General features: G+C 36.4%; 1 protein-coding gene across 2 annotated transcripts; it reads left to right on the forward strand.

Annotated features, from left to right (window-relative positions):
- The first annotated feature begins 970 nt into the window (after nucleotides 1-970).
- Nucleotides 971-26,036, forward strand: LOC117986932 (SET domain-containing protein SmydA-8-like). Of its 2 annotated transcripts, none has more exons than XM_034973894.2 (3): nucleotides 971-2,326; nucleotides 24,836-24,999; nucleotides 25,588-26,036. In XM_034973894.2, the coding sequence occupies exons 1-3, from the start codon at nucleotides 1,153-1,155 to the stop codon at nucleotides 25,765-25,767; spliced, it is 1,518 nt and encodes a 505-aa protein (XP_034829785.1). In that variant the 5' UTR covers nucleotides 971-1,152; the 3' UTR covers nucleotides 25,768-26,036. The 2 variants fall into 2 exon arrangements, with proteins under 2 accessions (XP_034829785.1, XP_069354754.1); XM_069498653.1 differs by lacking the exon at nucleotides 971-2,326 and adding an exon at nucleotides 22,632-22,946.
- Nucleotides 26,037-26,629: the final 593 nt, after the last annotated feature.

Consider the following 26,629-nt stretch of genomic DNA (forward strand, 5'->3'; position numbering starts at 1 on the left):
TCTAACTATTCCATAGACAAAATATATGAATGAGTGAAAATATAATATTATTCTGAATGATAATGAAACCAATCATCAAGATTTGCACTAAGAAACTTAGATACCAACATTCTTTTACCAAAATCGAACTGAAATGAAAATATGTGTGGTAGGTAGGTATTGTTATGTAGAATTTATTTACTAAGTACTTATATTTAAATGTCTACTTTTGACTATAAGCTATCGCCTATAGGTATTTTGCTGTTACCTGTTGAGTAGTTCCGTGCTCCTCTCCGAAAATATAGGTTTACTTATATCAAAGTTTCACTAAATTTTCATGAAATCTACCTGAAAAACGTAACAGTTGTTAAAAGCGAAAGTTGGCGAGTTATAGAGTGACATCATGTCGGTTGTATGGGAGCCCCCTTAAATATTTATTTTATTCTGTTTTTAATATTTGTTGTTATAGGCTATAGCAACAACAGAAATACATCATCTGTGACAGACAGACAGACGGACGGACCGCGGAATCTTAGTAATAGGATCCCGTTTTACCCTTTGGGTAAAAAACACTATTATTTGTTCTACCTACTCGTACCTATACATAATATATTGATTCCTTCTTCCTTCGATTGAAATTTTCAAAATACTCATACTTAATGTTCAGAAAACGTCTAAGTAGTTACTGTTTTATCAGTAGGTATAGATTTAACTTCACATGGGCTATTCTATAAATAAATTATAACTCTACTAATTTTTGTAGAGCTAATTCAATATTCAAGAGAAAATACTAAAAAGCTGCATGTGCGTTACATGAAAATGAACATCTTTACTGATCACGTGCTGATATCGGTGTTAGCTAATGTTTACACAGAATATTTGTGTATTGGTGTTCTACGCGTACTACTTTTTAATTATAGAGTTCACTATTCAATACTGCCTGGCAATATAAATTTGGCAAGCGTCGAGTGAAAAAAGACAGGTATGTCTGCTACTTAGAACACGCGGCCCGCGCACGTCTCTCGGACCCAGGTAATTAACGAGAAGACCGCGAATGGTTTGGACGATGTATGTATATTCGGCCAGTACTCAGTTAGTGTTATCAAACTCAGTGATGCGTGTAATCGTAGTGAATGCTCAGTGCAGCACCGGCACCGGTCGAGTTGCGACAGGATGATGTCGATAGAGCAATTGTCCCTAATAGTCAACCGACATCTTGGTCTTGACACCTACACCGACAAACTACAATCTTCAAAGAAATGGGCGATATTTGAATCCCCATTAGGAGGGCGCGGCCTCGTAGCCACAGAAGATATCAAAGCCGGTGAAGTATTATTTGTCGATCATCCGCTCGTCTCCGGTCCACGATCCGGAACTAACGTCCAAAGAGGCTGCACTGTCTGTAGGAAAATTGTTAGCGATGCGTTTTTTAAGTGTTCAAAGTGTGCATTGTTATTATGTTCAGAAGAGTGTGAAAATAGTGATGTACATTTCAGTGACTGTAGTATAATTTCCTGTTGGCCTAACAAAGTGCCGATTGAGGACGTTGATGACACACTATTGTCCCGCTCACTAACGGCAATACGAGCATTGTTATTGAACGAGGAGCAAAGAAATCTGCTAACATCGCTTCAAGCACATGTTTCACCACAACATGGAAGCGAAATTAGAAGTTTAAAGGAATATTTTGACATACCATCGCAAGTGGAACAGTTTATGACTTTTGTCTCATGTGTATTGGATGCTAATGCATTTCAAATGGCTACTCCGTATGGGAAAAAGGAGATGAGTTTGCGAGGTTTATACCCCGTTTCGTCTATAATGAATCACAATTGTGTATCAAATACGAGGCATACTTTTAACTTCGATTCACAGATGACTGTGAAAGCTGTGAAACCAATACGAATCGGTACTGAAATATTCACGTGCTATTCGGGGATGCTCTGGGGCACGCCTGCTAGAAGACTTCACCTTTATAAAACCAAGCATTTTTTTTGCAAATGTGACCGATGTGCTGATCCTACTGAACGTGGTACCCTCTTAGCAGCTCTGAAATGCTTCTCCACCGAATGTCCGGGATCTATGTTACCTCTGGAACCATTAAAAACTAACACCGCTTGGCGATGTCTGGACTGTGGCCTCAGAGTACCGAGTAGTAATATTTGTGCTGTACAAAGTGCTCTTGGAAGCCTGGTGGGGTCGTTAGACTTTGAAAATGTTGCTGCATTAGAAAACTATTTTTTAAACCGAATCACTAAATATATTCCAAAAACTAATCAAATCGTTATTGATCTGCAATGTCGACTTATTTGGGTGTTAGGTGAAGCCGAAGGATTCCGGTGGGATGGTAAGATATTATTTTTATTTACTTATATACTGTTTTTATAAATACACTTACAAGATCAATCTTGTTTTATCTGATACATCTATGAAACTACGACATGTCACAGGTGTTTCAGATCAGATAATAATATCATCTTCGTAAAAAATCAACTCCTAAACACATACATACATACATACATACAATACATACAACACATATTATACGCTCGTATATATTCTAACACATTAGGTACATACTATTTAATTAATAACATTTTAAATCATCATCATCATCATCACAACCCAACGTCGTCTTCCCCTCTTCTCTGATCTCAGAATGAGAGGTCATTCTAAGATCATGAGGTAGAACGGATTGCTTAGGCCATAGTCCACCACGCTGGCCAAGTGCGGATAAGCAGACTTCAAAGACATTTGAGAATATTATGGAAAACTCTCAGATATGCAGGTTTCCTCACGATGTTTTATTTCACCGTAAAAACATAGATCGAACCACGAAATCCGGACCCTTAGAATTCTAATGATTTTAAGCTTATTTCGTGGTTCAACGACATATTTTAATGTATAAAACGGGTACATACCACGATTAATTTTCATCTCTCGCAGCACCGCAGTCCCGTCGTGACCACGACCCGTGCAATTGGGTTGAAATATCGACAAATAAAAACAAAAATTAATCGTGGTATGTAGTATGTACCCGTTTTATACATTAAAATATGCCTTAGAATTCTATTAGGTTAGGTTATAATAATATCAATCATGAAATGAAATTCCAAATTTAGCAACACTGTACCTACTCCGCGAACACCCCATGTACCTACATAGTACTTTGTGGTGAATATTAATAATTCACCACAATATTCACCACAGTGCACTATGTACACAGGATACTCACAGAGTACCTACAGCGCTGCTAACTCCGGAATCCCACTTCAAAAATTTTCATGAGATTCTGGTCCACCTACTTATAGGTAGGTACATAGGTACTTGCAAAATATTTCATTGCTGCACATCACAGGTAGATGCATTAATCAAAATACATTATTTTCTATGGTTTCATTCTTTCGTCTCTGAAAGAAAAATCGAATTTTATAGTAGATTTTCATGAATAGATAGCGTCATTTCAGATCCGTGCTGCCACCTGTGGAGTTCATGAAAATCTATCCGTACCGCGTAGACCATGCGTAGACCGTACTAGAAAGACGTATTCGCTGTTCACATCATAATACCTACCTACAGTTTGTTTTCTCGTTCATCTGAATTCTAAGAGATGACGCTCACCGACATACGTCCTCAATCTTGGTTTCCGAATTCCGTCTCGTAATTTGCTATGCTTCCTCATACTTCATATAGGTACATACCACTATAGATACATCAACTGCCTCATTGGTTTAGTGATTAGCATGTTCAATTGCGGATGAAACAGGCGCTGAGTTAGATTACCTGGGCCTGGCCAAAAAAAGTCAGGTTTTGAATTTTCTGTCAAAAAATTCTCAGTGCTAGCACAGAGATAGGAAGTTAGCGGTGTTTGACCCCGTGTTTCGGAAAGCACATACCTAATATAAAGCCGTCGCTCCTGTTTCGGAAATATCAAGGCAGTAAAGGCAAAGAAAGTGAATCTGTGTATGCACTTTATAGGATGCATTTGTAAGTTGTGCACTACAATATCTCTTGTCGGTCCTGGAAATTTGGATGCCTGAGAGCTCTCCATACTGTTCTCAAAGTTGTATGAAGTCTACCAATTTGCACTTAGCCAGCGTGGTGGACTATGGCTGACTTCCTTTCCTAAACCCTTCTTATTCTGAGAGGAGACCAGTGCTCAATAGTGAGCTGGCGATGGGTTGATGATGATGATAGACACAAGGCCTTACTGTACATTAAGAAAGCAAAACTATCAATTTCGTTACACGCAATCCTCTACTTAGGTATTCCTGTGCAACACCTAAATCAAGAATCTAGCCTATATCCCTGAGTGGCTGAGATAAGCGAGGCTATTAGGTATAATGACATATGCAGCGTGTAGGATTTCTAGGACCAGATGCGGTTTTCATTATGTCAAGGTTTTCATAGATCTATATACGTGTATATAACCATTTTCGCGGCTTTGAATTACGTGGACCGCGCGCTTAGGCTTTAATAATTTAAAACACAAAGCACAATATAAACTGACGTCAGGAAATATGAGGCGTCAATTACTCATTATATAGTACGCGACAGGTCGAGATGGCAATCGGGGAAGGAACGCCCTGCACATCCGCAGCACACGAGTAGATATCCGCAGAGCTCCTGCGCGAACCCGGTGCAAGCGCGGTTGACGTGCGTGTGTGGGGGGGTCCCCCCAACTCATACCCCGATTGCCATCTCAACCCGTCGCGGACTATACCTATATGTATTAGGAATTTTACAGTATTAAGATTTCTCAAAATCCTATTCGATAGGTATTTTTAGTAAATATTCGCGTCGAGTTAAAAGAATAATATTAGTATTATTTTGCGTCGCTAGTTCAACTAAATTTTCCTTTACATCAGCTAGCCGATAGTATTATATATTTAGAACTACTATTTTATTTATAGTTTGTGATTTGTTTTGATTGCAATTTTGGGATACTTAATCCTGGAATCTGCTGCAACGTTTTTAAAAACATATCTCTAACCTACATAATATTTATGCTTTTCGTCACATAAGTATTTCAATATAAAGTGAGAAAAATCTCCGCATAATGACTTTTGTATTTAACCGCCTGTAGAAATTATCGTTTAACGAAATGATGCTTAATGCCTCTTAAGCCTAATTAAGCCCTTTTCAATCTGCGTTCAGTAGCGGGCCGGTGATGGGTTAATCATGATTCACGATGACAATGGCTTAGTCTCCTTTCCAATAGGCAACATACATCGATGGCAACAAAGTCCATGTGTAAAGGTAAAGGTTAATTTCCAAGGTACATCATAATATCAGGAAAGTATCAGGACCAACAGGTTGTTCTCAAATGAAATATCAAATCAAATGGTTTATTCAAAATCCATACTAGTATTATAAGCGAAAGTGTGTCTGTCTGCTAGCTTTTCACGGCCCAACTGTTTAACCGATTTTGATGAAACTTTTTATTCCGGAAAATGAAAGAGTTCCCACGGGATTTTTCATAAACTTAAATCCACGCAGACGAAGTCGCGGGCGTCATCTAGTAGGTAATAAATTACACTTTTTGAAAGTCGGTTGTTGCATTTGTAAGATGATATACTTAGTGGTGAAAATTTTTACGCGAACTTAAAAACTAAAGCTACGAGGGTTCCAAAAAAGTCCAAACGCGCCCCAGGTCTGAGTTCTGACAATTGTTTTATTTACCAGCTAGTGTAGTCATTTATAACACACTGTGGTAATAGCCTCTGTTACCCTGATCTAAATGTCTACTAAGCGAAACGCATACAAACATATTAATAATTATAATTAATTTTGCGTAATAATTGACAAGGTTAATTTACACGACGCTTACTTGTACATGAACACATAAACTAACTCGTGTTTGCTGCTTGTTTCACATTACCAGAGACTTAAACCTACTATCGAGGGTCGTACCTTTTTGCAGATGGAAAACTAAGAAGATTTTTATGAAATGAAAACCGGTCAAATGTGAGTCCCACCCGCACACGAAGTGTTCCGTACCATCGTTGAAGAAATAACACTTTAATATATATTTTTTTGATGTAACCACAAATTCTCCGTCTTCGGATTTTCTTGTGCTATAAGGCAGTGCATGATTCTAGGGGTTAATGGTACATCAAATGGTGATGGTGGTGGGGCTACTACCTACCCTATAGGTTTTGATTCCCTTGGTCTTGACAGACAGCTAGACAGATAACGAAGTGATCCTATAAGAGTTCCTTTTTACGGTTCCGTACCTCAAAAGGAAAAAGAACCCTTATCGTCGTTGCCGTTGTCTGTCTGTCTATCAAGAAACCTATACGTCCCGACCTAGAATCATGAAATTTGGCAGGTAGGCAGGTCTTGTAGCACACGTACCTAAAGGGAAAAATCCGAAAACAGTGAATTAGTGGTTACTGTGACGTTGTAAATTTTGAACTACTAATTAGCGTTTCGCTTTTAATTAAAATCTATTTTGTTCAAAGTATGTTGGTGCCACCTAGCATCAAGGTGCAGAACTACGCGTGGGTCGATGTTCAGAGTTCATTCGAGCCACAATAGATGGCGTTTGCTTCGTTGTCAATTGTCGTAAAAATAAAACAAAATAATGAAATAAAACCATAATATCATTTGTTTATTGTTAAGTCATTAACAAAACGGTTCTTATAATATATCCTTAGGTTCCGCAAATATTCAAAAATGAATTGGCTTCATGATCAAACTAAATGAGAGCGGCCACACTCGGGTTGCGTCTGGCAACACCGATTGGTGAGATTTAGAATTTTTCTGGAGTCAACATGTGAAGACGAATTTTTTCGTTCCAGGAAAATCTCACTCCTTTTCGCCCATGGCTTCGCCTGGGAAAATACAATAGTTATAAATTTAGTCATCCTAACGTATTTCAATGTTTCATCAATTATGGTGAGTGAAAAATCAAGTAATGTGGATTCGACAAAATGGCGGTTTGGTTAGAGAAAATCCTAATTTCATGATTTCCCTTCAGTTCCAGTTATTTTACCTTCCCAAATAAATGAGGATAATGGGTTGTGGGTGGACTCCTGAAAACCATTGGTGGCCAGGAGTTCAATAGGTGAGTTGTGTTTGATCGGGAAAATTCCACGTGTCGAAATTTTCACACAGCACAAATTATAATCTTGTTTTTCTTTGTTACAGGGTTTCCGTTTGCGTTTCCGTTTTTAGTTTTCGGTTTTCGTATTTCGCTTTCGTTTTCCGTATTTATTTCTTTTGCACATTCACGTTGGCAACTTAATTTCTATGGATAAGACTTGGTGAAAATCTTTGTAATGAAACATTTCGGTTGTGAAGAATCAAATAAATTGAGTTTTGGATCTTGGCCGATGCCGTCCAGCTACCTTGCAGTCTTCGCACCTACAAGTAAGCAAATGTTTGTATCCTGGAACAGTTTAGTGAACCTTCTTAGTGTATGTGTACAGTAAGAACCCTGTCTTTACTACTGAGCTTTTATTTTGAAACAATTTTATGAATTTTACTGTGTCATTGTCTATTCCATGCCAATGGCATCTTAAATTTAAAACATAGATTTTATGTACTATCTACCTAAGGCATTCTAATGTATCTAAATTAAGTCTTGGCATTAAGCTAGAATAACTAAGCATTATTAGCCATCACTATGTATTAAGCGACCCCGGTAAAAGTTACATTAAAAACAATTTTGCCTAACATCTAGCAAATTTCATTTATAACACCTCATATACATTACAAGGGAGTCGACGGCTAGCTTCTATTCTTTACTAGGTAGATAGATCAAGTAAAGTAAATTATTTTTTTCCTCTAATCTTTGTAAGGTGGTAGATTATTCCGTATCCGGGTATATTTCCATTCCGCCCAATTTACCACCCTTACAAATGGCGCCCGAACGTTTTTTTATATAGTTATTTCTGTATATTTTGAGAAATTTTGTAAATTTTATGAAATGTACTCCGCTGATTGTACAATTTTCTAAGTAGTGACACATTGCAAAGAGCACTAAGCTGTTTTTATGGTTAACTAACTAAATAATAACTAATAGTTAGAAATTTTGTTTGATAGTTTAAGTAATTTTCTGAGTATAGTCCAACATTGGTTTTTTTTTTCTCTTATTTAATTAACACATTATAAATGGTGCTTATGCCGTTCAATTATGTTATTTGACTTACCTTTGAGGTGTATAAGTGAATGTTTGCCTTCAGTTTAGTAATAAACATTGCTTAACTGAGTTGTTGTTGGGTATTGCTTTCAATAGTAAGTACATCTTATGTTTGAAAATTCCGGTAACTTAGTATAATTAAAGTTTTGAAACGCTATGTGCTGTTAACTAGTTACACACATACATTTATAAATACTAAGAGTTACAACTTGTGAAACTAAATATATAAACTATATTCAGAGATTACACTAAGTTCAAGTATGAAGTTATGAACAATTTTTTTTCAGTGACTTGATACTTCATTATTTTGTTGAAATTTTGTTTAGAGCTGTGTTAAGGTTATGATAAAAGCTACTTCACACACAAAACATGTTAAGTTTAAGTGAATGCTGGTAGTTTAAAGTGACATTTAGAAACAGATTTTGTTGTATTTTAGGTTATGTGTTAAAAGTGTAAAGTAACAGTCATCAAACCATTGCACAATCTCTTTGTTTTTTTTTTGAAAGATAATATGCTAGTCAGAGTTCATTGCAACTTTGTTGCCAGTTTACTTTTGTAATTGTAAAGGTTGTAACACACTGTGTACTCATAAAGGGGATACTGCACCTTACAATCATTTATTCAATTTTGGGAAGTTTTATTTTGTTATATTTTGTTTACTATAGTAATAATATGTGCTTGTATTATTAACAATATTTTGGAATAGGAACATAATTGATAAAATAGTTAGGATAGACTTAAGAATATTGTTTTTGTTGTGTATTTTGCTTGTGTATATTTAATAGTTTAAATAACTTCTTTTGTGTTTGTGTTTAACCAATTTGTATAAGGCTAAACATAGACAGTTACACAAGCTCGATATTTTGTTAAATGTGTTTTGACTTAACACAATGGAACAGACTTTTGCCCAGTTTCATTCACTTTTGAAGGACGAATTGTGTTATGAGGTATCCATTCGTTCCGAAACTCCAGCACCTACAGTGCTAGGTTTAAAGAAACAGTTAAAACAATTAATTCAGGAAATTCCTTCTGAATCAATTTTAGAGACGGATTTCACTTCTGAAAGTGAGTTAGGGGTTATTACTAAAAAACTTCAAGACTTAGAAGATTTATTAAAAAAGTGTTCTGACACTAAAGATAGACATGCCCTCTGTAGGTCTAAAGCTTTAGCTTCACATTTGTACTTTAGAATTTTGAGAATACAGTGTTCCGAACTCAGCTTAATAAGTAGGAAGAGTGAATTACATACAAAGTTGCAGAGTTTGATTTCCAGATTAGATGCTGACAATGAGTCGTCTCACGACGAATCACTGGATTCCGAGAGTACCGCCGTTGACTGCACTGGTGATAAAAATGTTGCCAAGTGGAAGTTAAATTTCAACGGACAGGGTGATCCGCGCAGTTTCATCGAACGCGTTGAGGAATATAAAAGATCTTATGGCGTTTCAGATGGAAAATTATTTGTTTCTGCATTTCATCTTTTTACAGGCCGAGCATTGTTATGGTACAGAGGCAACAAATGTCAAGTTTCGTCTTGGTCAGAATTGAAAACTTTATTTTTAGAGGAATTTGATGCAGTAGATTATGACTACAGGTTGCTAGGTGAAATTCGAGCAAGAACACAAGGCTCTGAAGAACCTGTGTCTATCTATTTCGCTGTAATGTTTTGCATGTTTTCAAGGTTGTCAACACCACTTTCCGAAGAACAAAAGTTACAAATTTTATTACATAATATTCGCCCTTTTTACTCAGAACAATTAGCTCTTGTTGACATTAAGTCTGTCGCAATGTTGAAGGAAAAGTGTCGCAAACTAGAGGCTGCGAGGCAGCGTTCCGCCTTATTTTCTGAGCCTACTAACAGTAAGGCAACTTTAAGTTCAGAGTTTGCTTACAAACAAGTGACAAAACAGATAAACACACTTTCAGTCACACCTGCACCTAAGGTTGATACAAGTAAAGGCACTGGTTTTACGAAAACAAATAAACAACTATGTTACAAGTGCGGCAAGGGTAACCATTCCTTTAAATTTTGCAGGACAGTTCCGAAATTTATTAGATGTTTTTCGTGTGGACGTCAGAACTTTACAGTAAAGACATGTCCAAGTTGTAGTAAAAAGGCGATTAGTAAACCCGCTCCGGACAAAAATTCAAAAAACTAATTAGTAAGAACTGTGCAGAGACACAAGTAAAGAACTTGGTCATTAACAACAAAACATCCCTTTTACCTGACACAGTTCTGTATTCAGTGGATAAACGAGACTTTAGGCCACATTTAAAGGTTTTTGTTGACGGTTTTGAGATTACAGGTTTACTAGATTCCGGTGCTTGCGCGTCAATTTTGGGTAACCAGGCGCACAAGGTTTTTTTGAGATTCGGTTATAAATTGCATAGCAGTATTGATACCACATTTTCAGTGGCAAATGGAGACAAACTTGATTGCATGGGTTATATGTTTATTCCGATTACTTATAATTCCGTAACTCACATAATAAAATTTTTGTAGTACCCTCTATAATAGCGGATGTTATTTTTGGCTGTGACTTTTGGAAAACATTTCAGTTAGCCCCTGGAATTTTTGATAATTTAGAATTAATTAAGGCACCTTCTCAATTTTACAATATTTGTGCGATTGATAATGAACAAATTCATACCATCACTTCTTTTGAAAACTTATCATCTCAACAGAAAGAATTAGCCCAATCTGTAGTAAATAAATTTTTAGATATTTCTTCAGAGAAAATTGGATTGGGTAGAACAAAATTAATTGAACATGTTATTGACACCGGTGAAGCCTTGCCAATAAAAATAAAACAATATCCACTTTCTCCCGAAAAGAAGGAAGCTTTAAGTAAAGAGTTAGATAGGATGCTGGAAATGGACGTAGTTACTCCGAGTGAAAGCCCTTGGAATAACCCAGCAATTTTAGTGAAAAAGGCAAATGGAGACTGGAGATTTTGCCTAGATTGCAGGAAATTAAATTCAGTGACAAAGGGGGATTCATACTCAATACCGTACATTCCACAAATTCTAGATAGCTTGAAAGAGGCAAGGTTTTTATCATCGATTGATTTAAGTTCAAGTTTCTGGCAAATTCCATTAGCTAACGACTCTCAGGAAAAAACCAGTTTTACAGTTCCTGGTAGAGGGTTATTCAAATTTAAAGTCATGCCGTTTGGCCTATGCGGTGCACCAGCACGACAGCAGAGGTTAATGGACCAGTTATTTAATCAAAATTTTTGTAGTGATATTGAAAATGGAATAGTATTTTGTTATATAGATGATATTGTTATTTGTTCTGCTGATTTTGAAACCCATTTAATTTTATTAAACAGAGTTCTGGATAAACTAAAAATGGCTCAACTATCCATAAATTTTGATAAATGTAATTTTTTTCGAAACTCTTTGAAATATTTAGGGTATATAGTGGATGAATTTGGTTTACGCACAGATCCTGGAAAAGTTGCCGCAGTTTTGAACTTTCCGACCCCAAAAACTGCACAGGAGGTAAAGATTTTCCTAGGCACTTGTTCTTGGTACAGGCGCTTTATTAGGAATTTTTCAACCATCGCTGCACCACTCAATAGACTAACGAGTAAAGGAAAGAACGCACCTAAATTTGAGTGGAGCGAACAGGCAGAGGTAGCATTTAATACATTGAAGAATGCGTTGGTAACCGCACCTGTTCTTGCGGTACCGAATTTTGAAAAACCATTCAAAATACATTGTGATGCTTCTGCATATGGTGTTGGCGGTATGCTAACGCAAGAAACCGATGGTTGCGATCATCCCATTGCGTATGTCAGTAGGAGCCTAAATAAAAACGAAAGGAATTACAGCGCGACGGAACGCGAGGCTCTAGCTGTGATTTTTGCAGTGGAGAAATTTCAGGCTTATTTTGGTTCCAAGCCAGTCACAATTATCACAGACCATGCATCCCTAAAGTGGTTCTTAAATTTAGAAAATCCCTCAGGACGACTCGCCAGATGGGGTTGTAGATTATCACAGTATAATTTTGTTATCGAACATAGGAAGGGTTGTGATAATGTAGTTCCGGATACCTTGTCGAGACTCATACACGTAGATGTAGTTGGTGATCGTAATGATAACTCTAGTCAACAAGTTTTGGTAGATGACTGGTATGACAAAACATTTAATGGCTGTAAAATCAATCCAGCAAATTTTCCGAATTTTTGTATTTTGAACGATAAACTATATCGTTACAGTAAATGTAAATACCAGCTTCTCAGTGAGTTCGACTGGAAAGAGGTAGTCCACAAGAACGACATCCTTAGAATTATGCAACAAAACCATGCAGATGCAACTGCAGGTCATTTTGGTGTGTTCAAAACTCATCGCAGATTATCCCTCAGATATTTTTGGCGTGGTATGTATAAGGACGTGGTTGAGTACGTTAAGAATTGTGATACTTGCTCTGCGTATAAACACACGACATCAGCCACTCCAGGTCTGCTAGGGAAGCCTAAAGTCTGCGAGAGACCTTTTCAGGTCATTTCGGCTGATTTAGTCGGACCTTTGCCTAGGTCTAAATCAGGATTTACATTTCTTTTTGTGGTGACGTGTTGTTTTTCGAAATATACAATGTTGTTTCCGTTACGGCGTGCCACAGGTGCCGCTGTTGTTAAAGCGCTAGAGAATTTTGTATTTTTGAACCATAGTGTTCCAGAGACTGTGATTGTGGACAATGGGTCCCAATTTACAGGATCTGAATTCCGTAATCTCATTAAGCGTTATAATATTCCGAAATTACACTACACACCACTGTACACTCCGCAAGTTAACCTTGTTGAGAGGTACAATAAGGTTGTTATGACTGCTGTAGCCGCTTTTGTGAAAGATAACCACAGGTCCTGGGACGAAAACCTGTACAAGGTCCAGTTCGCCATAAACAGTGCGGTTAATGAATCCACTGGATTCTCCCCGTTCTTCCTTGTCCACGCTAGAGAACCGGTTTTAAATGGTTCCTTCTATAAGGACACGGATAAGGAGTACGAGGCCGGAATTCCAAGGGAGGAATACGCAGGAAAGTTTGGAACTTTTGAGGACATATTTGGTCAGGTTAGGAGAAATTTGTTTCAGGCTCATGCAGAGTATGCAACGCATTACAACTTAAGGCGTAGGTCTGCAAGCTATTCTGTTGGGGATATAGTGTGGAAAAAGACCTATCCACAAAGCGACGCTACAAATTTTTTCGCAGCTAAGCTGGCACCTAAGTATGAAAAGTGCAGGGTTGTCAAGGTTTTGTCACCTTTGGTTTACGAACTAGTTAGAGTAGCTGACAACCACCCAATAGGCACTTGGCATATTAAGGATATTAAGAAGTAGATATTTGCCATTACTTAGTTTGGTCTAAACTGTTTGAATATTTAAGTTATCAATATTCAATTAGGAATTTGAATGAGTGTAGTGATGTTCTGAGTTAACAGTTACATTACCATGGTTCAGTTGAGGAGGAATGTAGTGGATGTATGTAGGGATGAATATGTGATGATTGGAATGCTTGTGGTAGACCAACCGGTTGAGAAAGTAAAAATGCAAATATCGTACTTTGGGGATAACGAAAAGGGGGGGTTTTGTGTTTTGTTTTCGTTTTCCTTCTAGATAATGGATCATTTCTGTTATTTTTCCGATTCTGTTCCGAGATCTATTTTCTAGGAGAGTTATTTCGTTTTTTTTCTCATATTCCGATTTTGATTCGGTTTTATTTTTCCGAATGGGATAGAGAACGGTTGCCATATCAGATGGACCCGTTCACAACCAGTTTTTCCGTATTGTTGAGTAACAAATATTAAGATGGTAGTTTAAAAGAGTGAACCACCGTAGGCCTAGACGCATTCTATCAGTCAGCTGAAGAATGATGCCAAGATGTTTCCACTCAAGTGTCTTAGACACCATGAAGTTTTTTTTGTATATATTCTTTTTAGAAGTTAGGGTTGTGTAGTTAAGTATAATGTATAAAACCTTACACTGTTTTCAGTATATTTATTTTGTTAGACAATTTTCCTTGTTAGTAGTAGATGTGCGTTCACGCGTAACTTCTGTGTTTTTTTTTGTTTGTTTCAGGCAAATTGTTAGTAGTTGTTGGATGACGCTGAGGGCAGCGTGGTTCAACCTGTTGAACCTTTTCGTAGGAGGGGAAGTATTGTGACGTTGTAAATTTTGAACTACTAATTAGCGTTTCGCTTTTAATTAAAATCTATTTTGTTCAAAGTATGTTGGTGCCACCTAGCATCAAGGTGCAGAACTACGCGTGGGTCGATGTTCAGAGTTCATTCGAGCCACAATAGATGGCGTTTGCTTCGTTGTCAATTGTCGTAAAAATAAAACAAAATAATGAAATAAAACCATAATATCATTTGTTTATTGTTAAGTCATTAACAAAACGGTTCTTATAATATATCCTTAGGTTCCGCAAATATTCAAAAATGAATTGGCTTCATGATCAAACTAAATGAGAGCGGCCACACTCGGGTTGCGTCTGGCAACACCGATTGGTGAGATTTAGAATTTTTCTGGAGTCAACATGTGAAGACGAATTTTTTCGTTCCAGGAAAATCTCACTCCTTTTCGCCCATGGCTTCGCCTGGGAAAATACAATAGTTATAAATTTAGTCATCCTAACGTATTTCAATGTTTCATCAATTATGGTGAGTGAAAAATCAAGTAATGTGGATTCGACAAAATGGCGGTTTGGTTAGAGAAAATCCTAATTTCATGATTTCCCTTCAGTTCCAGTTATTTTACCTTCCCAAATAAATGAGGATAATGGGTTGTGGGTGGACTCCTGAAAACCATTGGTGGCCAGGAGTTCAATAGGTGAGTTGTGTTTGATCGGGAAAATTCCACGTGTCGAAATTTTCACACAGCACAAATTATAATCTTGTTTTTCTTTGTTACAGGGTTTCCGTTTGCGTTTCCGTTTTTAGTTTTCGGTTTTCGTATTTCGCTTTCGTTTTCCGTATTTATTTCTTTTGCACATTCACGTTGGCAACTTAATTTCTATGGATAAGACTTGGTGAAAATCTTTGTAATGAAACATTTCGGTTGTGAAGAATCAAATAAATTGAGTTTTGGATCTTGGCCGATGCCGTCCAGCTACCTTGCAGTCTTCGCACCTACAAGTAAGCAAATGTTTGTATCCTGGAACAGTTTAGTGAACCTTCTTAGTGTATGTGTACAGTAAGAACCCTGTCTTTACTACTGAGCTTTTATTTTGAAACAATTTTATGAATTTTACTGTGTCATTGTCTATTCCATGCCAATGGCATCTTAAATTTAAAACATAGATTTTATGTACTATCTACCTAAGGCATTCTAATGTATCTAAATTAAGTCTTGGCATTAAGCTAGAATAACTAAGCATTATTAGCCATCACTATGTATTAAGCGACCCCGGTAAAAGTTACATTAAAAACAATTTTGCCTAACATCTAGCAAATTTCATTTATAACACCTCATATACATTACAAGGGAGTCGACGGCTAGCTTCTATTCTTTACTAGGTAGATAGATCAAGTAAAGTAAATTATTTTTTTCCTCTAATCTTTGTAAGGTGGTAGATTATTCCGTATCCGGGTATATTTCCATTCCGCCCAATTTACCACCCTTACACACACACACAAAAAAAATTAAAATGTGTTCATAATCAAATAATTAGTATTTTCACCTTTCAAAATAAGATTAATATACCAAGTGGTGTATCATATGAAAGGGCTTTACCTATACATTCTAAAACCGATTTTACTTACATATTTTTATTCACAATAGTTTTGGTTTGGATTTATCATGCAAAAAATGACAACCCTCGGTGCGCGACACAGTCTCGCACTTGGCCGGTTTTTAAACATTTTTGTTGTTGAAAACACGTCCAATTATACTGGAAGCGCTAATAACGTATTTCTGTCGAGCGCTCGTCATCGCTATATAAATACAAAGTGTTATGTTCTTCTTTTGTCTCGTTGTTAGGATAAAGATCGTTTCCGACATGAGAGACACGATCTACGAGTAACTACATAAATAAATAATATCCGGACAAGTGCGAGAAGTGTCCGTTCACACAGACTGGGCTCGGACAGAATGGGACGGTGCTCTTCTTTACATACAGACCTCCGCTCCGGCGCGCGTACGGTTGGAACTGGCCGGAGCGACCAAGCTTTGTTTCACATAGAGCGGCTGAAAGAGCACTGTACTGAAAGAGTACGCAAACGGAGCTGTTCGGCTGTGCGAGAGCGGAAGAGCGTGTCATCAGAAATCATACGTAGCCGGTCGGCTCCTTTTATTTTTTCACACTAACCGCGTAAGGTTTGCTCTCCGGCATTCTCAATAACAAAAGAGGTGATATGTAAAAATAAACCTTATATCAACTATCCAACACTCTATTTTAATCGCTATCAAACATCTGCTCTCCGGTCCGAGCCGGTCTGTGTGAACGGACACTTAAACTTATAACAGAAAGAAGGCAAATTATATTATTTAGGTTCTCGATAGTTTGATTGGAAGGATTGTTCTCGGGACTTCGTCCGCATGGACTACACAAATTTTAAACCACTATTAATTTACCCCCTTTGAATTTTCAAAAGTCCTTTCTTAGCGGATGTCTGTGTACGTCATGAAAGTCAAACAAAAATAATAGGAAACGTTTAGCTAAACTAGGTCCTTTGCGTTGCGTAGTCGGGTAAAACAGTAAACAATAAAATAAATAAATTAATATAATTAATTATAAATTATTATATATTATAAATAATAATTATATATTATAAATTATAAAAAATTAATATAATATATTATATCAAATATATATTACAATATATTATTAAAATATACATTATTATTTACAAAATAAATATATAATACACACACCCACACCCACACACACACACACACACACACACACACACACACACACACACACACACACACACACACACACACACACACACACACACACACACACACACACACACAAACACACACATACACTCACTAATAGTTATAGTTCTAATAATTATAGTAAGCATGTTAAATTTTATAATATCTACCTTACATGCAGATTCCTTTTCTTTTGTATATAAAATGAGCCATCAATTTTAAGGAGAGTGCTGTCGCCTAAAACACAGGTGTATACCTAGCTTAGGGACAGTCGATTTTTCTGTATACCTACCTACTTAACAAATTGGTTTTGTTATTATGTATTTTATGTATTAGTTCTCGTAAGTAAGTATGTTTAAGTGTACCTATGTTTGATCAATAAATAAAATAAAAAAAAAAAAAAAAAAAAACTTTTAAGTATTTACATAAAATATAGTTTTAAACGTAGGTACAAATACACATAAAATTTAAGTACCTACTTAATCTCTTATGGATTTAAGAAAGGAATAAAGAGCGTTATTAACATGTGTTGCAGAAGTATAGGGATGGTCTTCAATAATAGTCAGTTTCCAATTTCACTTCACTGTATTTTTAAGCATAGCTTGCGCCTTCGACTTAATTCTCACAATTGACCGCCATTTTTATTAAACCTACGCTTTTTATACTAATTTGACAGGACAGCAAAACTGACATATTCTAAAGGTTGGTATTATTTAACTTCCAGTATTTTACAAATTGCAAAGTGATTGAACTAAATGATACTTCCTGTGACGTCACAAATCATTAACGTAACAATTAAATCAGCTAGATGTTAAACATGACACAAAATATGTTGATTCAAATAGTTAACAATTAAATATGACTCATAGTCCATTCCCGCCAGATATAAATAACAATCAATCCATTGTATAAGTCTGGATGCCTCATGATGATGGCAGCCATGAAGATGTGGTTTTTGACATTCGGCCATCCTGGAGAGGCCGTGTCTCACGGCACTCAGATAACATCCCCGCTTTCGCACCATCAGTCACCTGACAAAAGAGAAATACCGAACAGTATTCACTTGATTGATACTTAATTTTATTACAAATATGTACCTACATATTAATAGCATATACCATATAAAATATTCAGTTGATTTATTAAGTTATCAACTACTTCTAATCAAAATTGTTATTAATGTTCCTCTTTTAATCATTACTTTAAATGTTTTGCTATAGTATTTAGGTAATACATAATGGTAACATTTGATTACCAGTAGGTGGGTGTTTGAAATTGATGAAATGTAAACGATTTCGTTGTATCTGCAATCCAAAATTGTAGGTAGGTACTTGTCTATCCAGATAAGTTTATAACAGCTGACGTCATGACTCATGAGACCATTTTATTAAGGTGGCGCAGTACGCTCGACCTAACCTGTATGCTTTTCACTTGACATTGTATGAGAAAGGTGAGAAGCACGATGATTTTTACTGAAATCAAGGGTATAGGAAAAGTATTTTGAGAAAACAAAAATACTAAATGTATGTTCGCAAAATAGAATATTTCAACTAATGAATAAATAAACTATGTCTAGTGTTAATTTGCTTTAGAATTTTCATACCCTAATTATTTATTTACGCCCAAAGTCGTCATAAATTTAGTGTTAAAATAGGAATCTTTTGAGGCTCGTAACTTTCAAATCAATATTTTTTTTAATGTTTAATATATCAATAAACCTAGATAATGGCAAGACAAACCGATGTAATACTTAGTTTTGAGCATATCATATCAAATAATGTAGTAATTACCCTCCTACGTTTGTATGAAGAAAGCACTGAACTGAGCCCTGCCCGCTTAATTTTGCACATCAGTCTTTTTTTCAACTACATATTTCGTTGTCAGTTTAGTAATTTTATGCTTCGAAGTCATGACGACCGTGCTCGAAAAATAATAGTTCACGATCGTAATCACCTATAATTGGTTGATGCTCACCATCACTCATCAGCTATCATGCATTGATGCAACAAGAATACCTAAAAATCGGCCTATCACAATAATTGAGATTGTAATAATATTTGATACAGTTTATCCGCAACTGACCCACTGCTGTCATTGTAACATTATTGTCTTCCTGCAATTCGTAAACCTATCTTACTATTACTTATTAACTTGTAAGCATAATCCTATTACCTACTGAATTTCATCTGTACTAGCCAATGGTTAACCTGTACGCTATCTATCTTTTAGTTACGATAGTCTCTTTTATATAAATACCTACTTAGTTTTATTGTGTATGAATTTTGTTTTAACTTATTTATTTTTTATTAAAGTTATAGAATGTACACTGTACAGGGCATTATTTTTGTTAAATTCAATGCCACAAAACCTGGTAACCTACATAATATTTGAGATAGTGGGTAGGTAAGAAAAATGTGCAGCTCAACTTGTAACATCGTGGTATTGCTGTTAGTGAAACCGGTAGTAGTGATCCGTAGGTAATTATTACACACTATATAGATTGCTCTTTTTTTTTTTAAGTTTACGTTTGTAATTTATGTCGAGAATTTTTCTTAAAATTTTTCGTAAGATTGATTTTTAACGTAGGAACAATAAATTCGAGTCGTCATTGTTGTTGGTTAGTCAAATAAACAAAATATAAATTAAAAAAAATAGTTGCTGAGTTTTTGTCGGCTATTCTCAGGTCTGGGCGCGTTTAGAACCCTCGTAGCTTTAGTTTCAAGTTTAAGTAATTAATGATCACCATTACATTATTGTTTTACAAATTCAACAATTAACGATCAAAAAGTGTACAATGTTACCCAATTTGAATAAATGTTTTGACTTTGAAATAGTGTATCTATGACTACTTATCTAAAAAGAATTCAGTACACACAGTTCCTAGCAAAAATTAAATTTCCAACATTAATCTGGCTCTATTTTCTGGTCTTCAAGGTGTTTAATTAATTTTATAAATTTTGTTACATTAAGATTAGTTGGCTAGACGTATTGTAGTTTTCTTAGTTTTATTGGGTTTCTCACACAGTTTTTAACTTGGATAAGTCACACAGACATTATATTGGAAAGTCATTAGAATAGAATAGAATAGAATGTTTTTTTTTTTATTCATGTAAACTTTTTAAAAGTGCTTATGAATAGTCAGGTAGTTTTAATTTACCAGAAGTTAAGCATGAATAGGTCACACAGTCACTAAAGTTGGGTAAGGATTAAATAATTCAAATGTCCTCGTATTTAAAGTCTCGTGGTGAACTGATTGCGGCCGATCCGAACAAATCAGACCAACAACTTGGAAACCAAGATTAATATTTATATGTATGAGCCTTTAGTTTTGAAACCGGAACAGAATCTACTTACTACATCACCTACGTTTATAAAGTAGCATACATACTTCAATGCAGATAAACTCTCCAGAGATGGAATAGCATAAGTTATTTTAGTTACGAATAAGAACATTAAATATTGTATTAATCAGCACACTGAGCCACCCTATGAGGCGGTAGTCATGGGACTCATGGACCTATGCGGTGGTCAGATTTTGTGATTCGATTTATTCCTCAGGATTTGCGGTGACTGGAGTACTTAGTAACGTGTACAAAGGTTATTTAATTTTATCGGCTGCCTAGTGATAATGATAATCAGACCTACATCGGAGAGATCACAAAAAGTATACACCAATTTTTTTGTAATTACACACACATGCACATTATTTTACACAAATTATTACATAAAGTGATTATATTATTTGAGTGCACCTAAAGCCTCTCCTCATGATGAAATCTTTAGATACTTATGGTATTTTTAACTCATTTTACAAAAAATAACTTCCGGGATCAATGTAGGTAGGCAAAGATTCTATCTGCACTAATGTAATATTATGAGAGTAATTTGCATATTATGCTTAGAAAATTTGTTGGTTAGATGTAATACGACTCACCGAGTGTAGGTATGCTCGACTTGTTGCTATGGCGACACAGGAGTCGCTGCCCTTGCGTCCCGCACGGCGCGGCGTGGCTCGTAGCGGCCGGCACGGGCGGCGCGGCGCGGCGTGGCTCGTTGCGCCCCGATCACCCGATGCCGGATTTGTTGACATCAGCAACCCCGTGGCTCGTGATTGATCCGTCATCGTCAGTAGATTACAGCAGCGCTTCTTGTTCACGCGTGGCAAAGACGTAGTTGAACTTTAATCCCCTTTTCTACATCTTGAAGCCCGCGCTGAAGTAGTAGATTCTTCCACAATTTTCCGATGACGATAAGTAGGTACTCTCAATAAAGTAAGTAGGGCGTCTGGTATTGGTATTGTAGACCGCAATTTTGCACGTAGATATTTCAACTTCAAGTCCTCTGATGTTATAATACACAGAAAAGTCCTCTGGTCGCATCTTGAAGATGAGTTTGCGTCGATATAGGCCCGCGGCGTAATTTTCTAAGCAGAGGCGTGGTGTTTTCAGAAGAGAAAAAAAAAAAATCTTTGACATTCTTCAATGTTCTGCTCTCTTCTCTTCTTAGTATCCCACTTCTGAAATGTTGCAGAAGTATAGGGATGGTCTTCAATAATAGTCAGTTTCCAATTTCACTTCACTGTATTTTTAAGCATAGCTTGCGCCTTCGACTTAATTCTCACAATTGACCGCCATTTTTATTAAACCTACGCTTTTTATACTAATTTGACAGGACAGCAAAACTGACATATTCTAAAGGTTGGTATTATTTAACTTCCAGTATTTTACAAATTGCAAAGTGATTGAACTAAATGATACTTCCTGTGACGTCACAAATCATTAACGTAACAATTAAATCAGCTAGATGTTAAACATGACACAAAATATGTTGATTCAAATAGTTAACAATTAAATATGACTCATAGTCCATTCCCGCCAGATATAAATAACAATCAATCCATTGTATAAGTCTGGATGCCTCATGATGATGGCAGCCATGAAGATGTGGTTTTTGACACATGTTTTCTTCCAGATATAAAAATAAACAAGAGCAATGTACTCCGCCCACTTTTGATTAGAGACCCACATTAACCCCAAACTTTCCAGAGTTATATTTTTAACACTATAATAACACGGTTAAAGTTTTAAAATAATTATTTCATGCTAATTAGGTACGATCTTTCTAACCAGACTATTTATTACTAGCTGATGCCCGCGACTTCGTCCGCGTGGAATTAGATTTTTAAAAATTCCGTGGGAACTCTTTGATTTTCCGGGATGAAAAGTAGCCTATGTCACTCTCCGGGTCTTTATCTATACCCATGCAAAAAATCACGTCAATCCGATGCACCGTTGCGACGTGATTGAAGGACAAACCAACAAACCAATAAACCAACAAACAAACACACTTTCGCATTTATAATAAGGCTAGGTACTGATATTACTTAGTAGCTATGGACTTGGTAAATGGAAGGTCTTATTTAGTAAAAATGCGTATTTCATCGTATCGCGTCTAAACGGATTTAATACAAGCCCGTCATTAAATCTTATGTCATTTAAGTTGAAAGACCTCCAAATAGATTAATGAAGTGTTGAGTTTGCGGTAGGTAGGTATCTCATAGCAAGCTCCTTTATATATTTTGTTGTCTAAAACGTGACCATGTGGTGAATTATTCACATAATTCAGTACAATAATTGCAGTTTGCGGCTGCGTGGGCGCGTCAGAAAACTGCGCCATTTCACAAACCTCAAAGATCGTAAACGCGAGTGTCTATTGCGTATTACAGTTTTAAGGCCGTGTATAAATTTTTAAAATCATTAACGGAATTGCGTTCAGTGTGTCCTGACACGCCGCACTGGGCAAGTGAATAAAATCAGTGACGATTATTACGCGACACGCGTGCATCAGTTATTCGATTGATCGCCGTTGACATGGGTGCCGCCGCGAAAAATGCACGACCACACGTGGTATCCAGGTGGATTGGCTTACCTCTCCCGTTAGTACTTTACCGTCTACTACTTAAAAACACTCTCAGAAAAATTTCAAACGCTTGGTGCTAGAATTTACCGATAGTTTATGGCAATAAAATATCCTAAAAGTTTCAGTGACAAATTGACAAAGCACTGTTTTCTTCCGCAACGTGGATCTTATTCTTAAACAAATAATTTAAATTTTAAAGTCATTTGATTATTATTTCAATAATTAGCACGTGTAAAATGAAATTCTCGATAGGATAAATACTTACTCGTATATATACGAATTCCTTTACATCACGATCGTCCGGCTTATTAAACTCATTTGGCATAGAAAATTATGATAGTGGGTATAGTGCAAGAGTTACCTACGCGTTGTATTAATTAATAGTTTGACTTGAAATTAATGATTATTTGATGACAGCGATATCCATTGCAATCTCATTTATGATATGCATGGGGCGCTATAAATTCTTGAGTTCGAATTCACTGCCAACTATTTTACTATATTATGTACTTAGGTACCTACCTACCTACCGGCCGATTCCGTTTGCCAAGATTAGGCAAATTAGAAATCTATCGACTATCGTAGCAGCATTTCCCAGATTTTATTGTGCTTATGATAATAATATTATTATCTACATTATTTCACACACACAAGTGACAAACTTACACGCATTCAAACTTTCAAACACACGTTTATACCTACTATAAATATAGTTAAGGTACATATTATTATGCAAGCTCTCTAGACTAGAATGAATAGTTGTATGCTTTATTTTTATGTTAATTTTTGTTTTTGTTACCTATGGAAAGAAGTGTTTTCCATGATAACGGGGAATCCAAGTATGGAAATCAATGTCCACTATTTACCTAGTCATAATATTTTTCACTCATTGTTGTTAATTCCTCAAATAAATAAATTGGAAATATGAATCATGCGAACTTGTATTGATTTATTTATTCAGTATGGAAATTCTAAATACCACTAAGTAGACAAATAGTCACGCGGCAACGGTTTTAAGTGTTAGAAAATGGTTTTTTTTCCTTTTTATAGGTGTATAGCCGTTGACTAGAAAACAGACCTAGTAGTAATTTAAATGATCCATATATTATTATAATTTCTGAGGAGTATTTATGGTGTGAAATGTGAATAGGTACCTCAATAGTTAGGTACCTTATTTTTAACCGTCGTTGGTAGTCGATAGCCCTAAAAAAGTTTTGCTTTTTATGCGTAGGTACCTAAATAGATAGTGCATAAATCTATAACTTTTTCTATGCGAGAATTGACTAATTTAAAGATAAATTATTATTATAAAAAAAACTACAGCCTTAAGATAGTCCCCGGGAAAAATAGATTTAAAAACAGCTTCATAATTCGAATCTACCTACCACTACCTACGCGACTGCGCGCTAGCGGATGACCGATGACGGTACAAACGACTTCACTTACCTAGTACGTCTAGTCACAGATTAGATAATTTACTTAGTAATCCTAGTATAATAGGCTAATAGGGTTTACAATATAGGGTAGTAGCCATTAGATAATTAGTAAGGTGCACCATGAGACCCTGTACTCAGCGACCAGTTGACAGTTCATATAGGCAGGGTAGGTACCTAATAGCTATAAGCAAGATGTAACCTATTTATCTATATATATAAAAGGAAAAGGTGACTGACTGACTGACTGACTGAATGACTGACTGACTGACTGACTGATCTATCAACGCACAGCTCAAACTACTGGACGGATCGGGCTGAAATTTGGCATGCAGATAGCTATTATGACGTAGGCATCCGCTAAGAAAGGATTTTTGAAAATTCAACTCCTAAGGGGGTGAAATAGGGTATTGAAATTTTGTAGTCCACGCGGACGAAGTCGCGAGCATAAGCTAGTTTCACATATTTTCAGAGCTGTCGGAGAGTCGTCTGGAGCTGAAAGAGAGGCTGTGCCGCGGCACGCTGCGCACGGTGGCGGCGCTGGGCGCGGGCGACGCGCACCTGCGCGGCCTGCTGCTGTATCACCTGCACGCCGCGCTGGCAGAACGCGCGCGCCGCTTGCCGGACCTGTATGAGGCGAGTACCACAACGCTACCTACCTATACCTACCTACTTCATAACGCTACTGACAACGCGTCAATTAGCTATACTCGGGCTTTTACGAACGTGCGAACTGGGCCTTAAATCATTTTTATCGGACCTCATGCTCGCACTTCCAGGCCTTATAGGACTGGAACCCGATGGGTGCTGTGTGTAACAGCAACAAAAGGATTTGTCGATAGGCTATAACATGTTATAAAAACCACGTCCACACTTTTTACCTCCGTCTACTACCTGCGTTCGAACGGCATCCCTTTATCGATAACGACTTTAGCGGCATTCTCACAGCCCGAGATCGTAATGATTTATAACCCCGTTCGCACGTTCGTAATGGCCTTAGTAGGTATAGCATAATGTGCGAGGCCCGCTGCTGTACTGTTTTAAGGTTCCGTAATAAAACAAGCAATGTAAAGTAATTGTCTTTGTTCTTTGTTTACAGAAAAACGTTTTTATAAGCATGACTACAGAACTCTACCTTGTGCGTATTTTGACTCGCACGTGTCTAGTTATTGTACTTACCTAATAATATATTAATGTAGGGTACTTATCAAAACAAAATTTCAGGAGCTGAAGTCAGAAATTGAGAATACTATAGAACAAGCCTATAACATTCTCCAGGGTGACCTGTCTGCGCCCCCTGACCTTGAACTCAGGCGGCAGTATCTTGGGCCTGGCTGTGACAAGCCTCATGAAGAGAGGTTCTTCATTCTTGATGCTTCAGACAGATTTTTTCAATTAAACTAAGTGAAAGGCAGTTGCTTATACTTTATACAGCCAAAAAGGTGAATTCTTGTTAGTGATCATTATTTTCGTCATAATTTATTATTAAGGTATTGAATGGATACCTACCTATAAGATATTAGTTAATAGTTATACTTAGCTCAAAGATGCTTCAAAAAATGGCGCCCCGTTACTAGGGTTGGTTACAGTTATACAAAAAAAAGATATAAGGTATTTTATTATACATAGTAGTTTCACTCTGTAGATTTAAATTATAAATAAAATACATACTTATTATTCTGCCGTCCTCAAGCTAAAACGTCGTTAACCAACATTTGGCCAAATTTGACTTTTTAACGCTATCTTACTTAGAATTTTTTTTTCTATCGACCAATCTAACCGGTATTTTCCTAGCTGCTGTAGTTTTTGAAATAGCAATATGAAGAACGTCGTTAAATAACTACCTGTTCATATGATAACAACACTTAAACGCATTTAACTGACATTTGCCAGTCTAAAATGTCTCAAAGCTGGTTTTTTTCTTAATTTCCTTAACTAAAATGTCTTTAAAGTCACTATACTTATTTTTAAATTAAGTTTTTCTCCAAAATTATGGTGCACTATTCCATAACTTAAATGTCTTTTAACGAAAATGCTAGACTAAAATGTCTTTAATGACACATAAACGCGTTACAGTTTAGTGATATTTTGCAAAAAAATATTGTTTCTTATCCTAAAATAACTCTATCCCGCTATACATAACTTTAATGTCTCTAACTATTCCCGCATCTCGCGAGGTTGTGACTTTCTTCTTCTTGCAATGCCGTCTCCTATCGGAGGTTGGCAATCATTAGAGCTATCTGCACCTTGGACACTGCTGCTCGGA

Source organism: Maniola hyperantus, chromosome 1, assembly GCF_902806685.2.
Source record: "Maniola hyperantus chromosome 1, iAphHyp1.2, whole genome shotgun sequence".
In the NCBI taxonomy this organism is placed as follows: domain Eukaryota; kingdom Metazoa; phylum Arthropoda; class Insecta; order Lepidoptera; family Nymphalidae; genus Maniola; species Maniola hyperantus.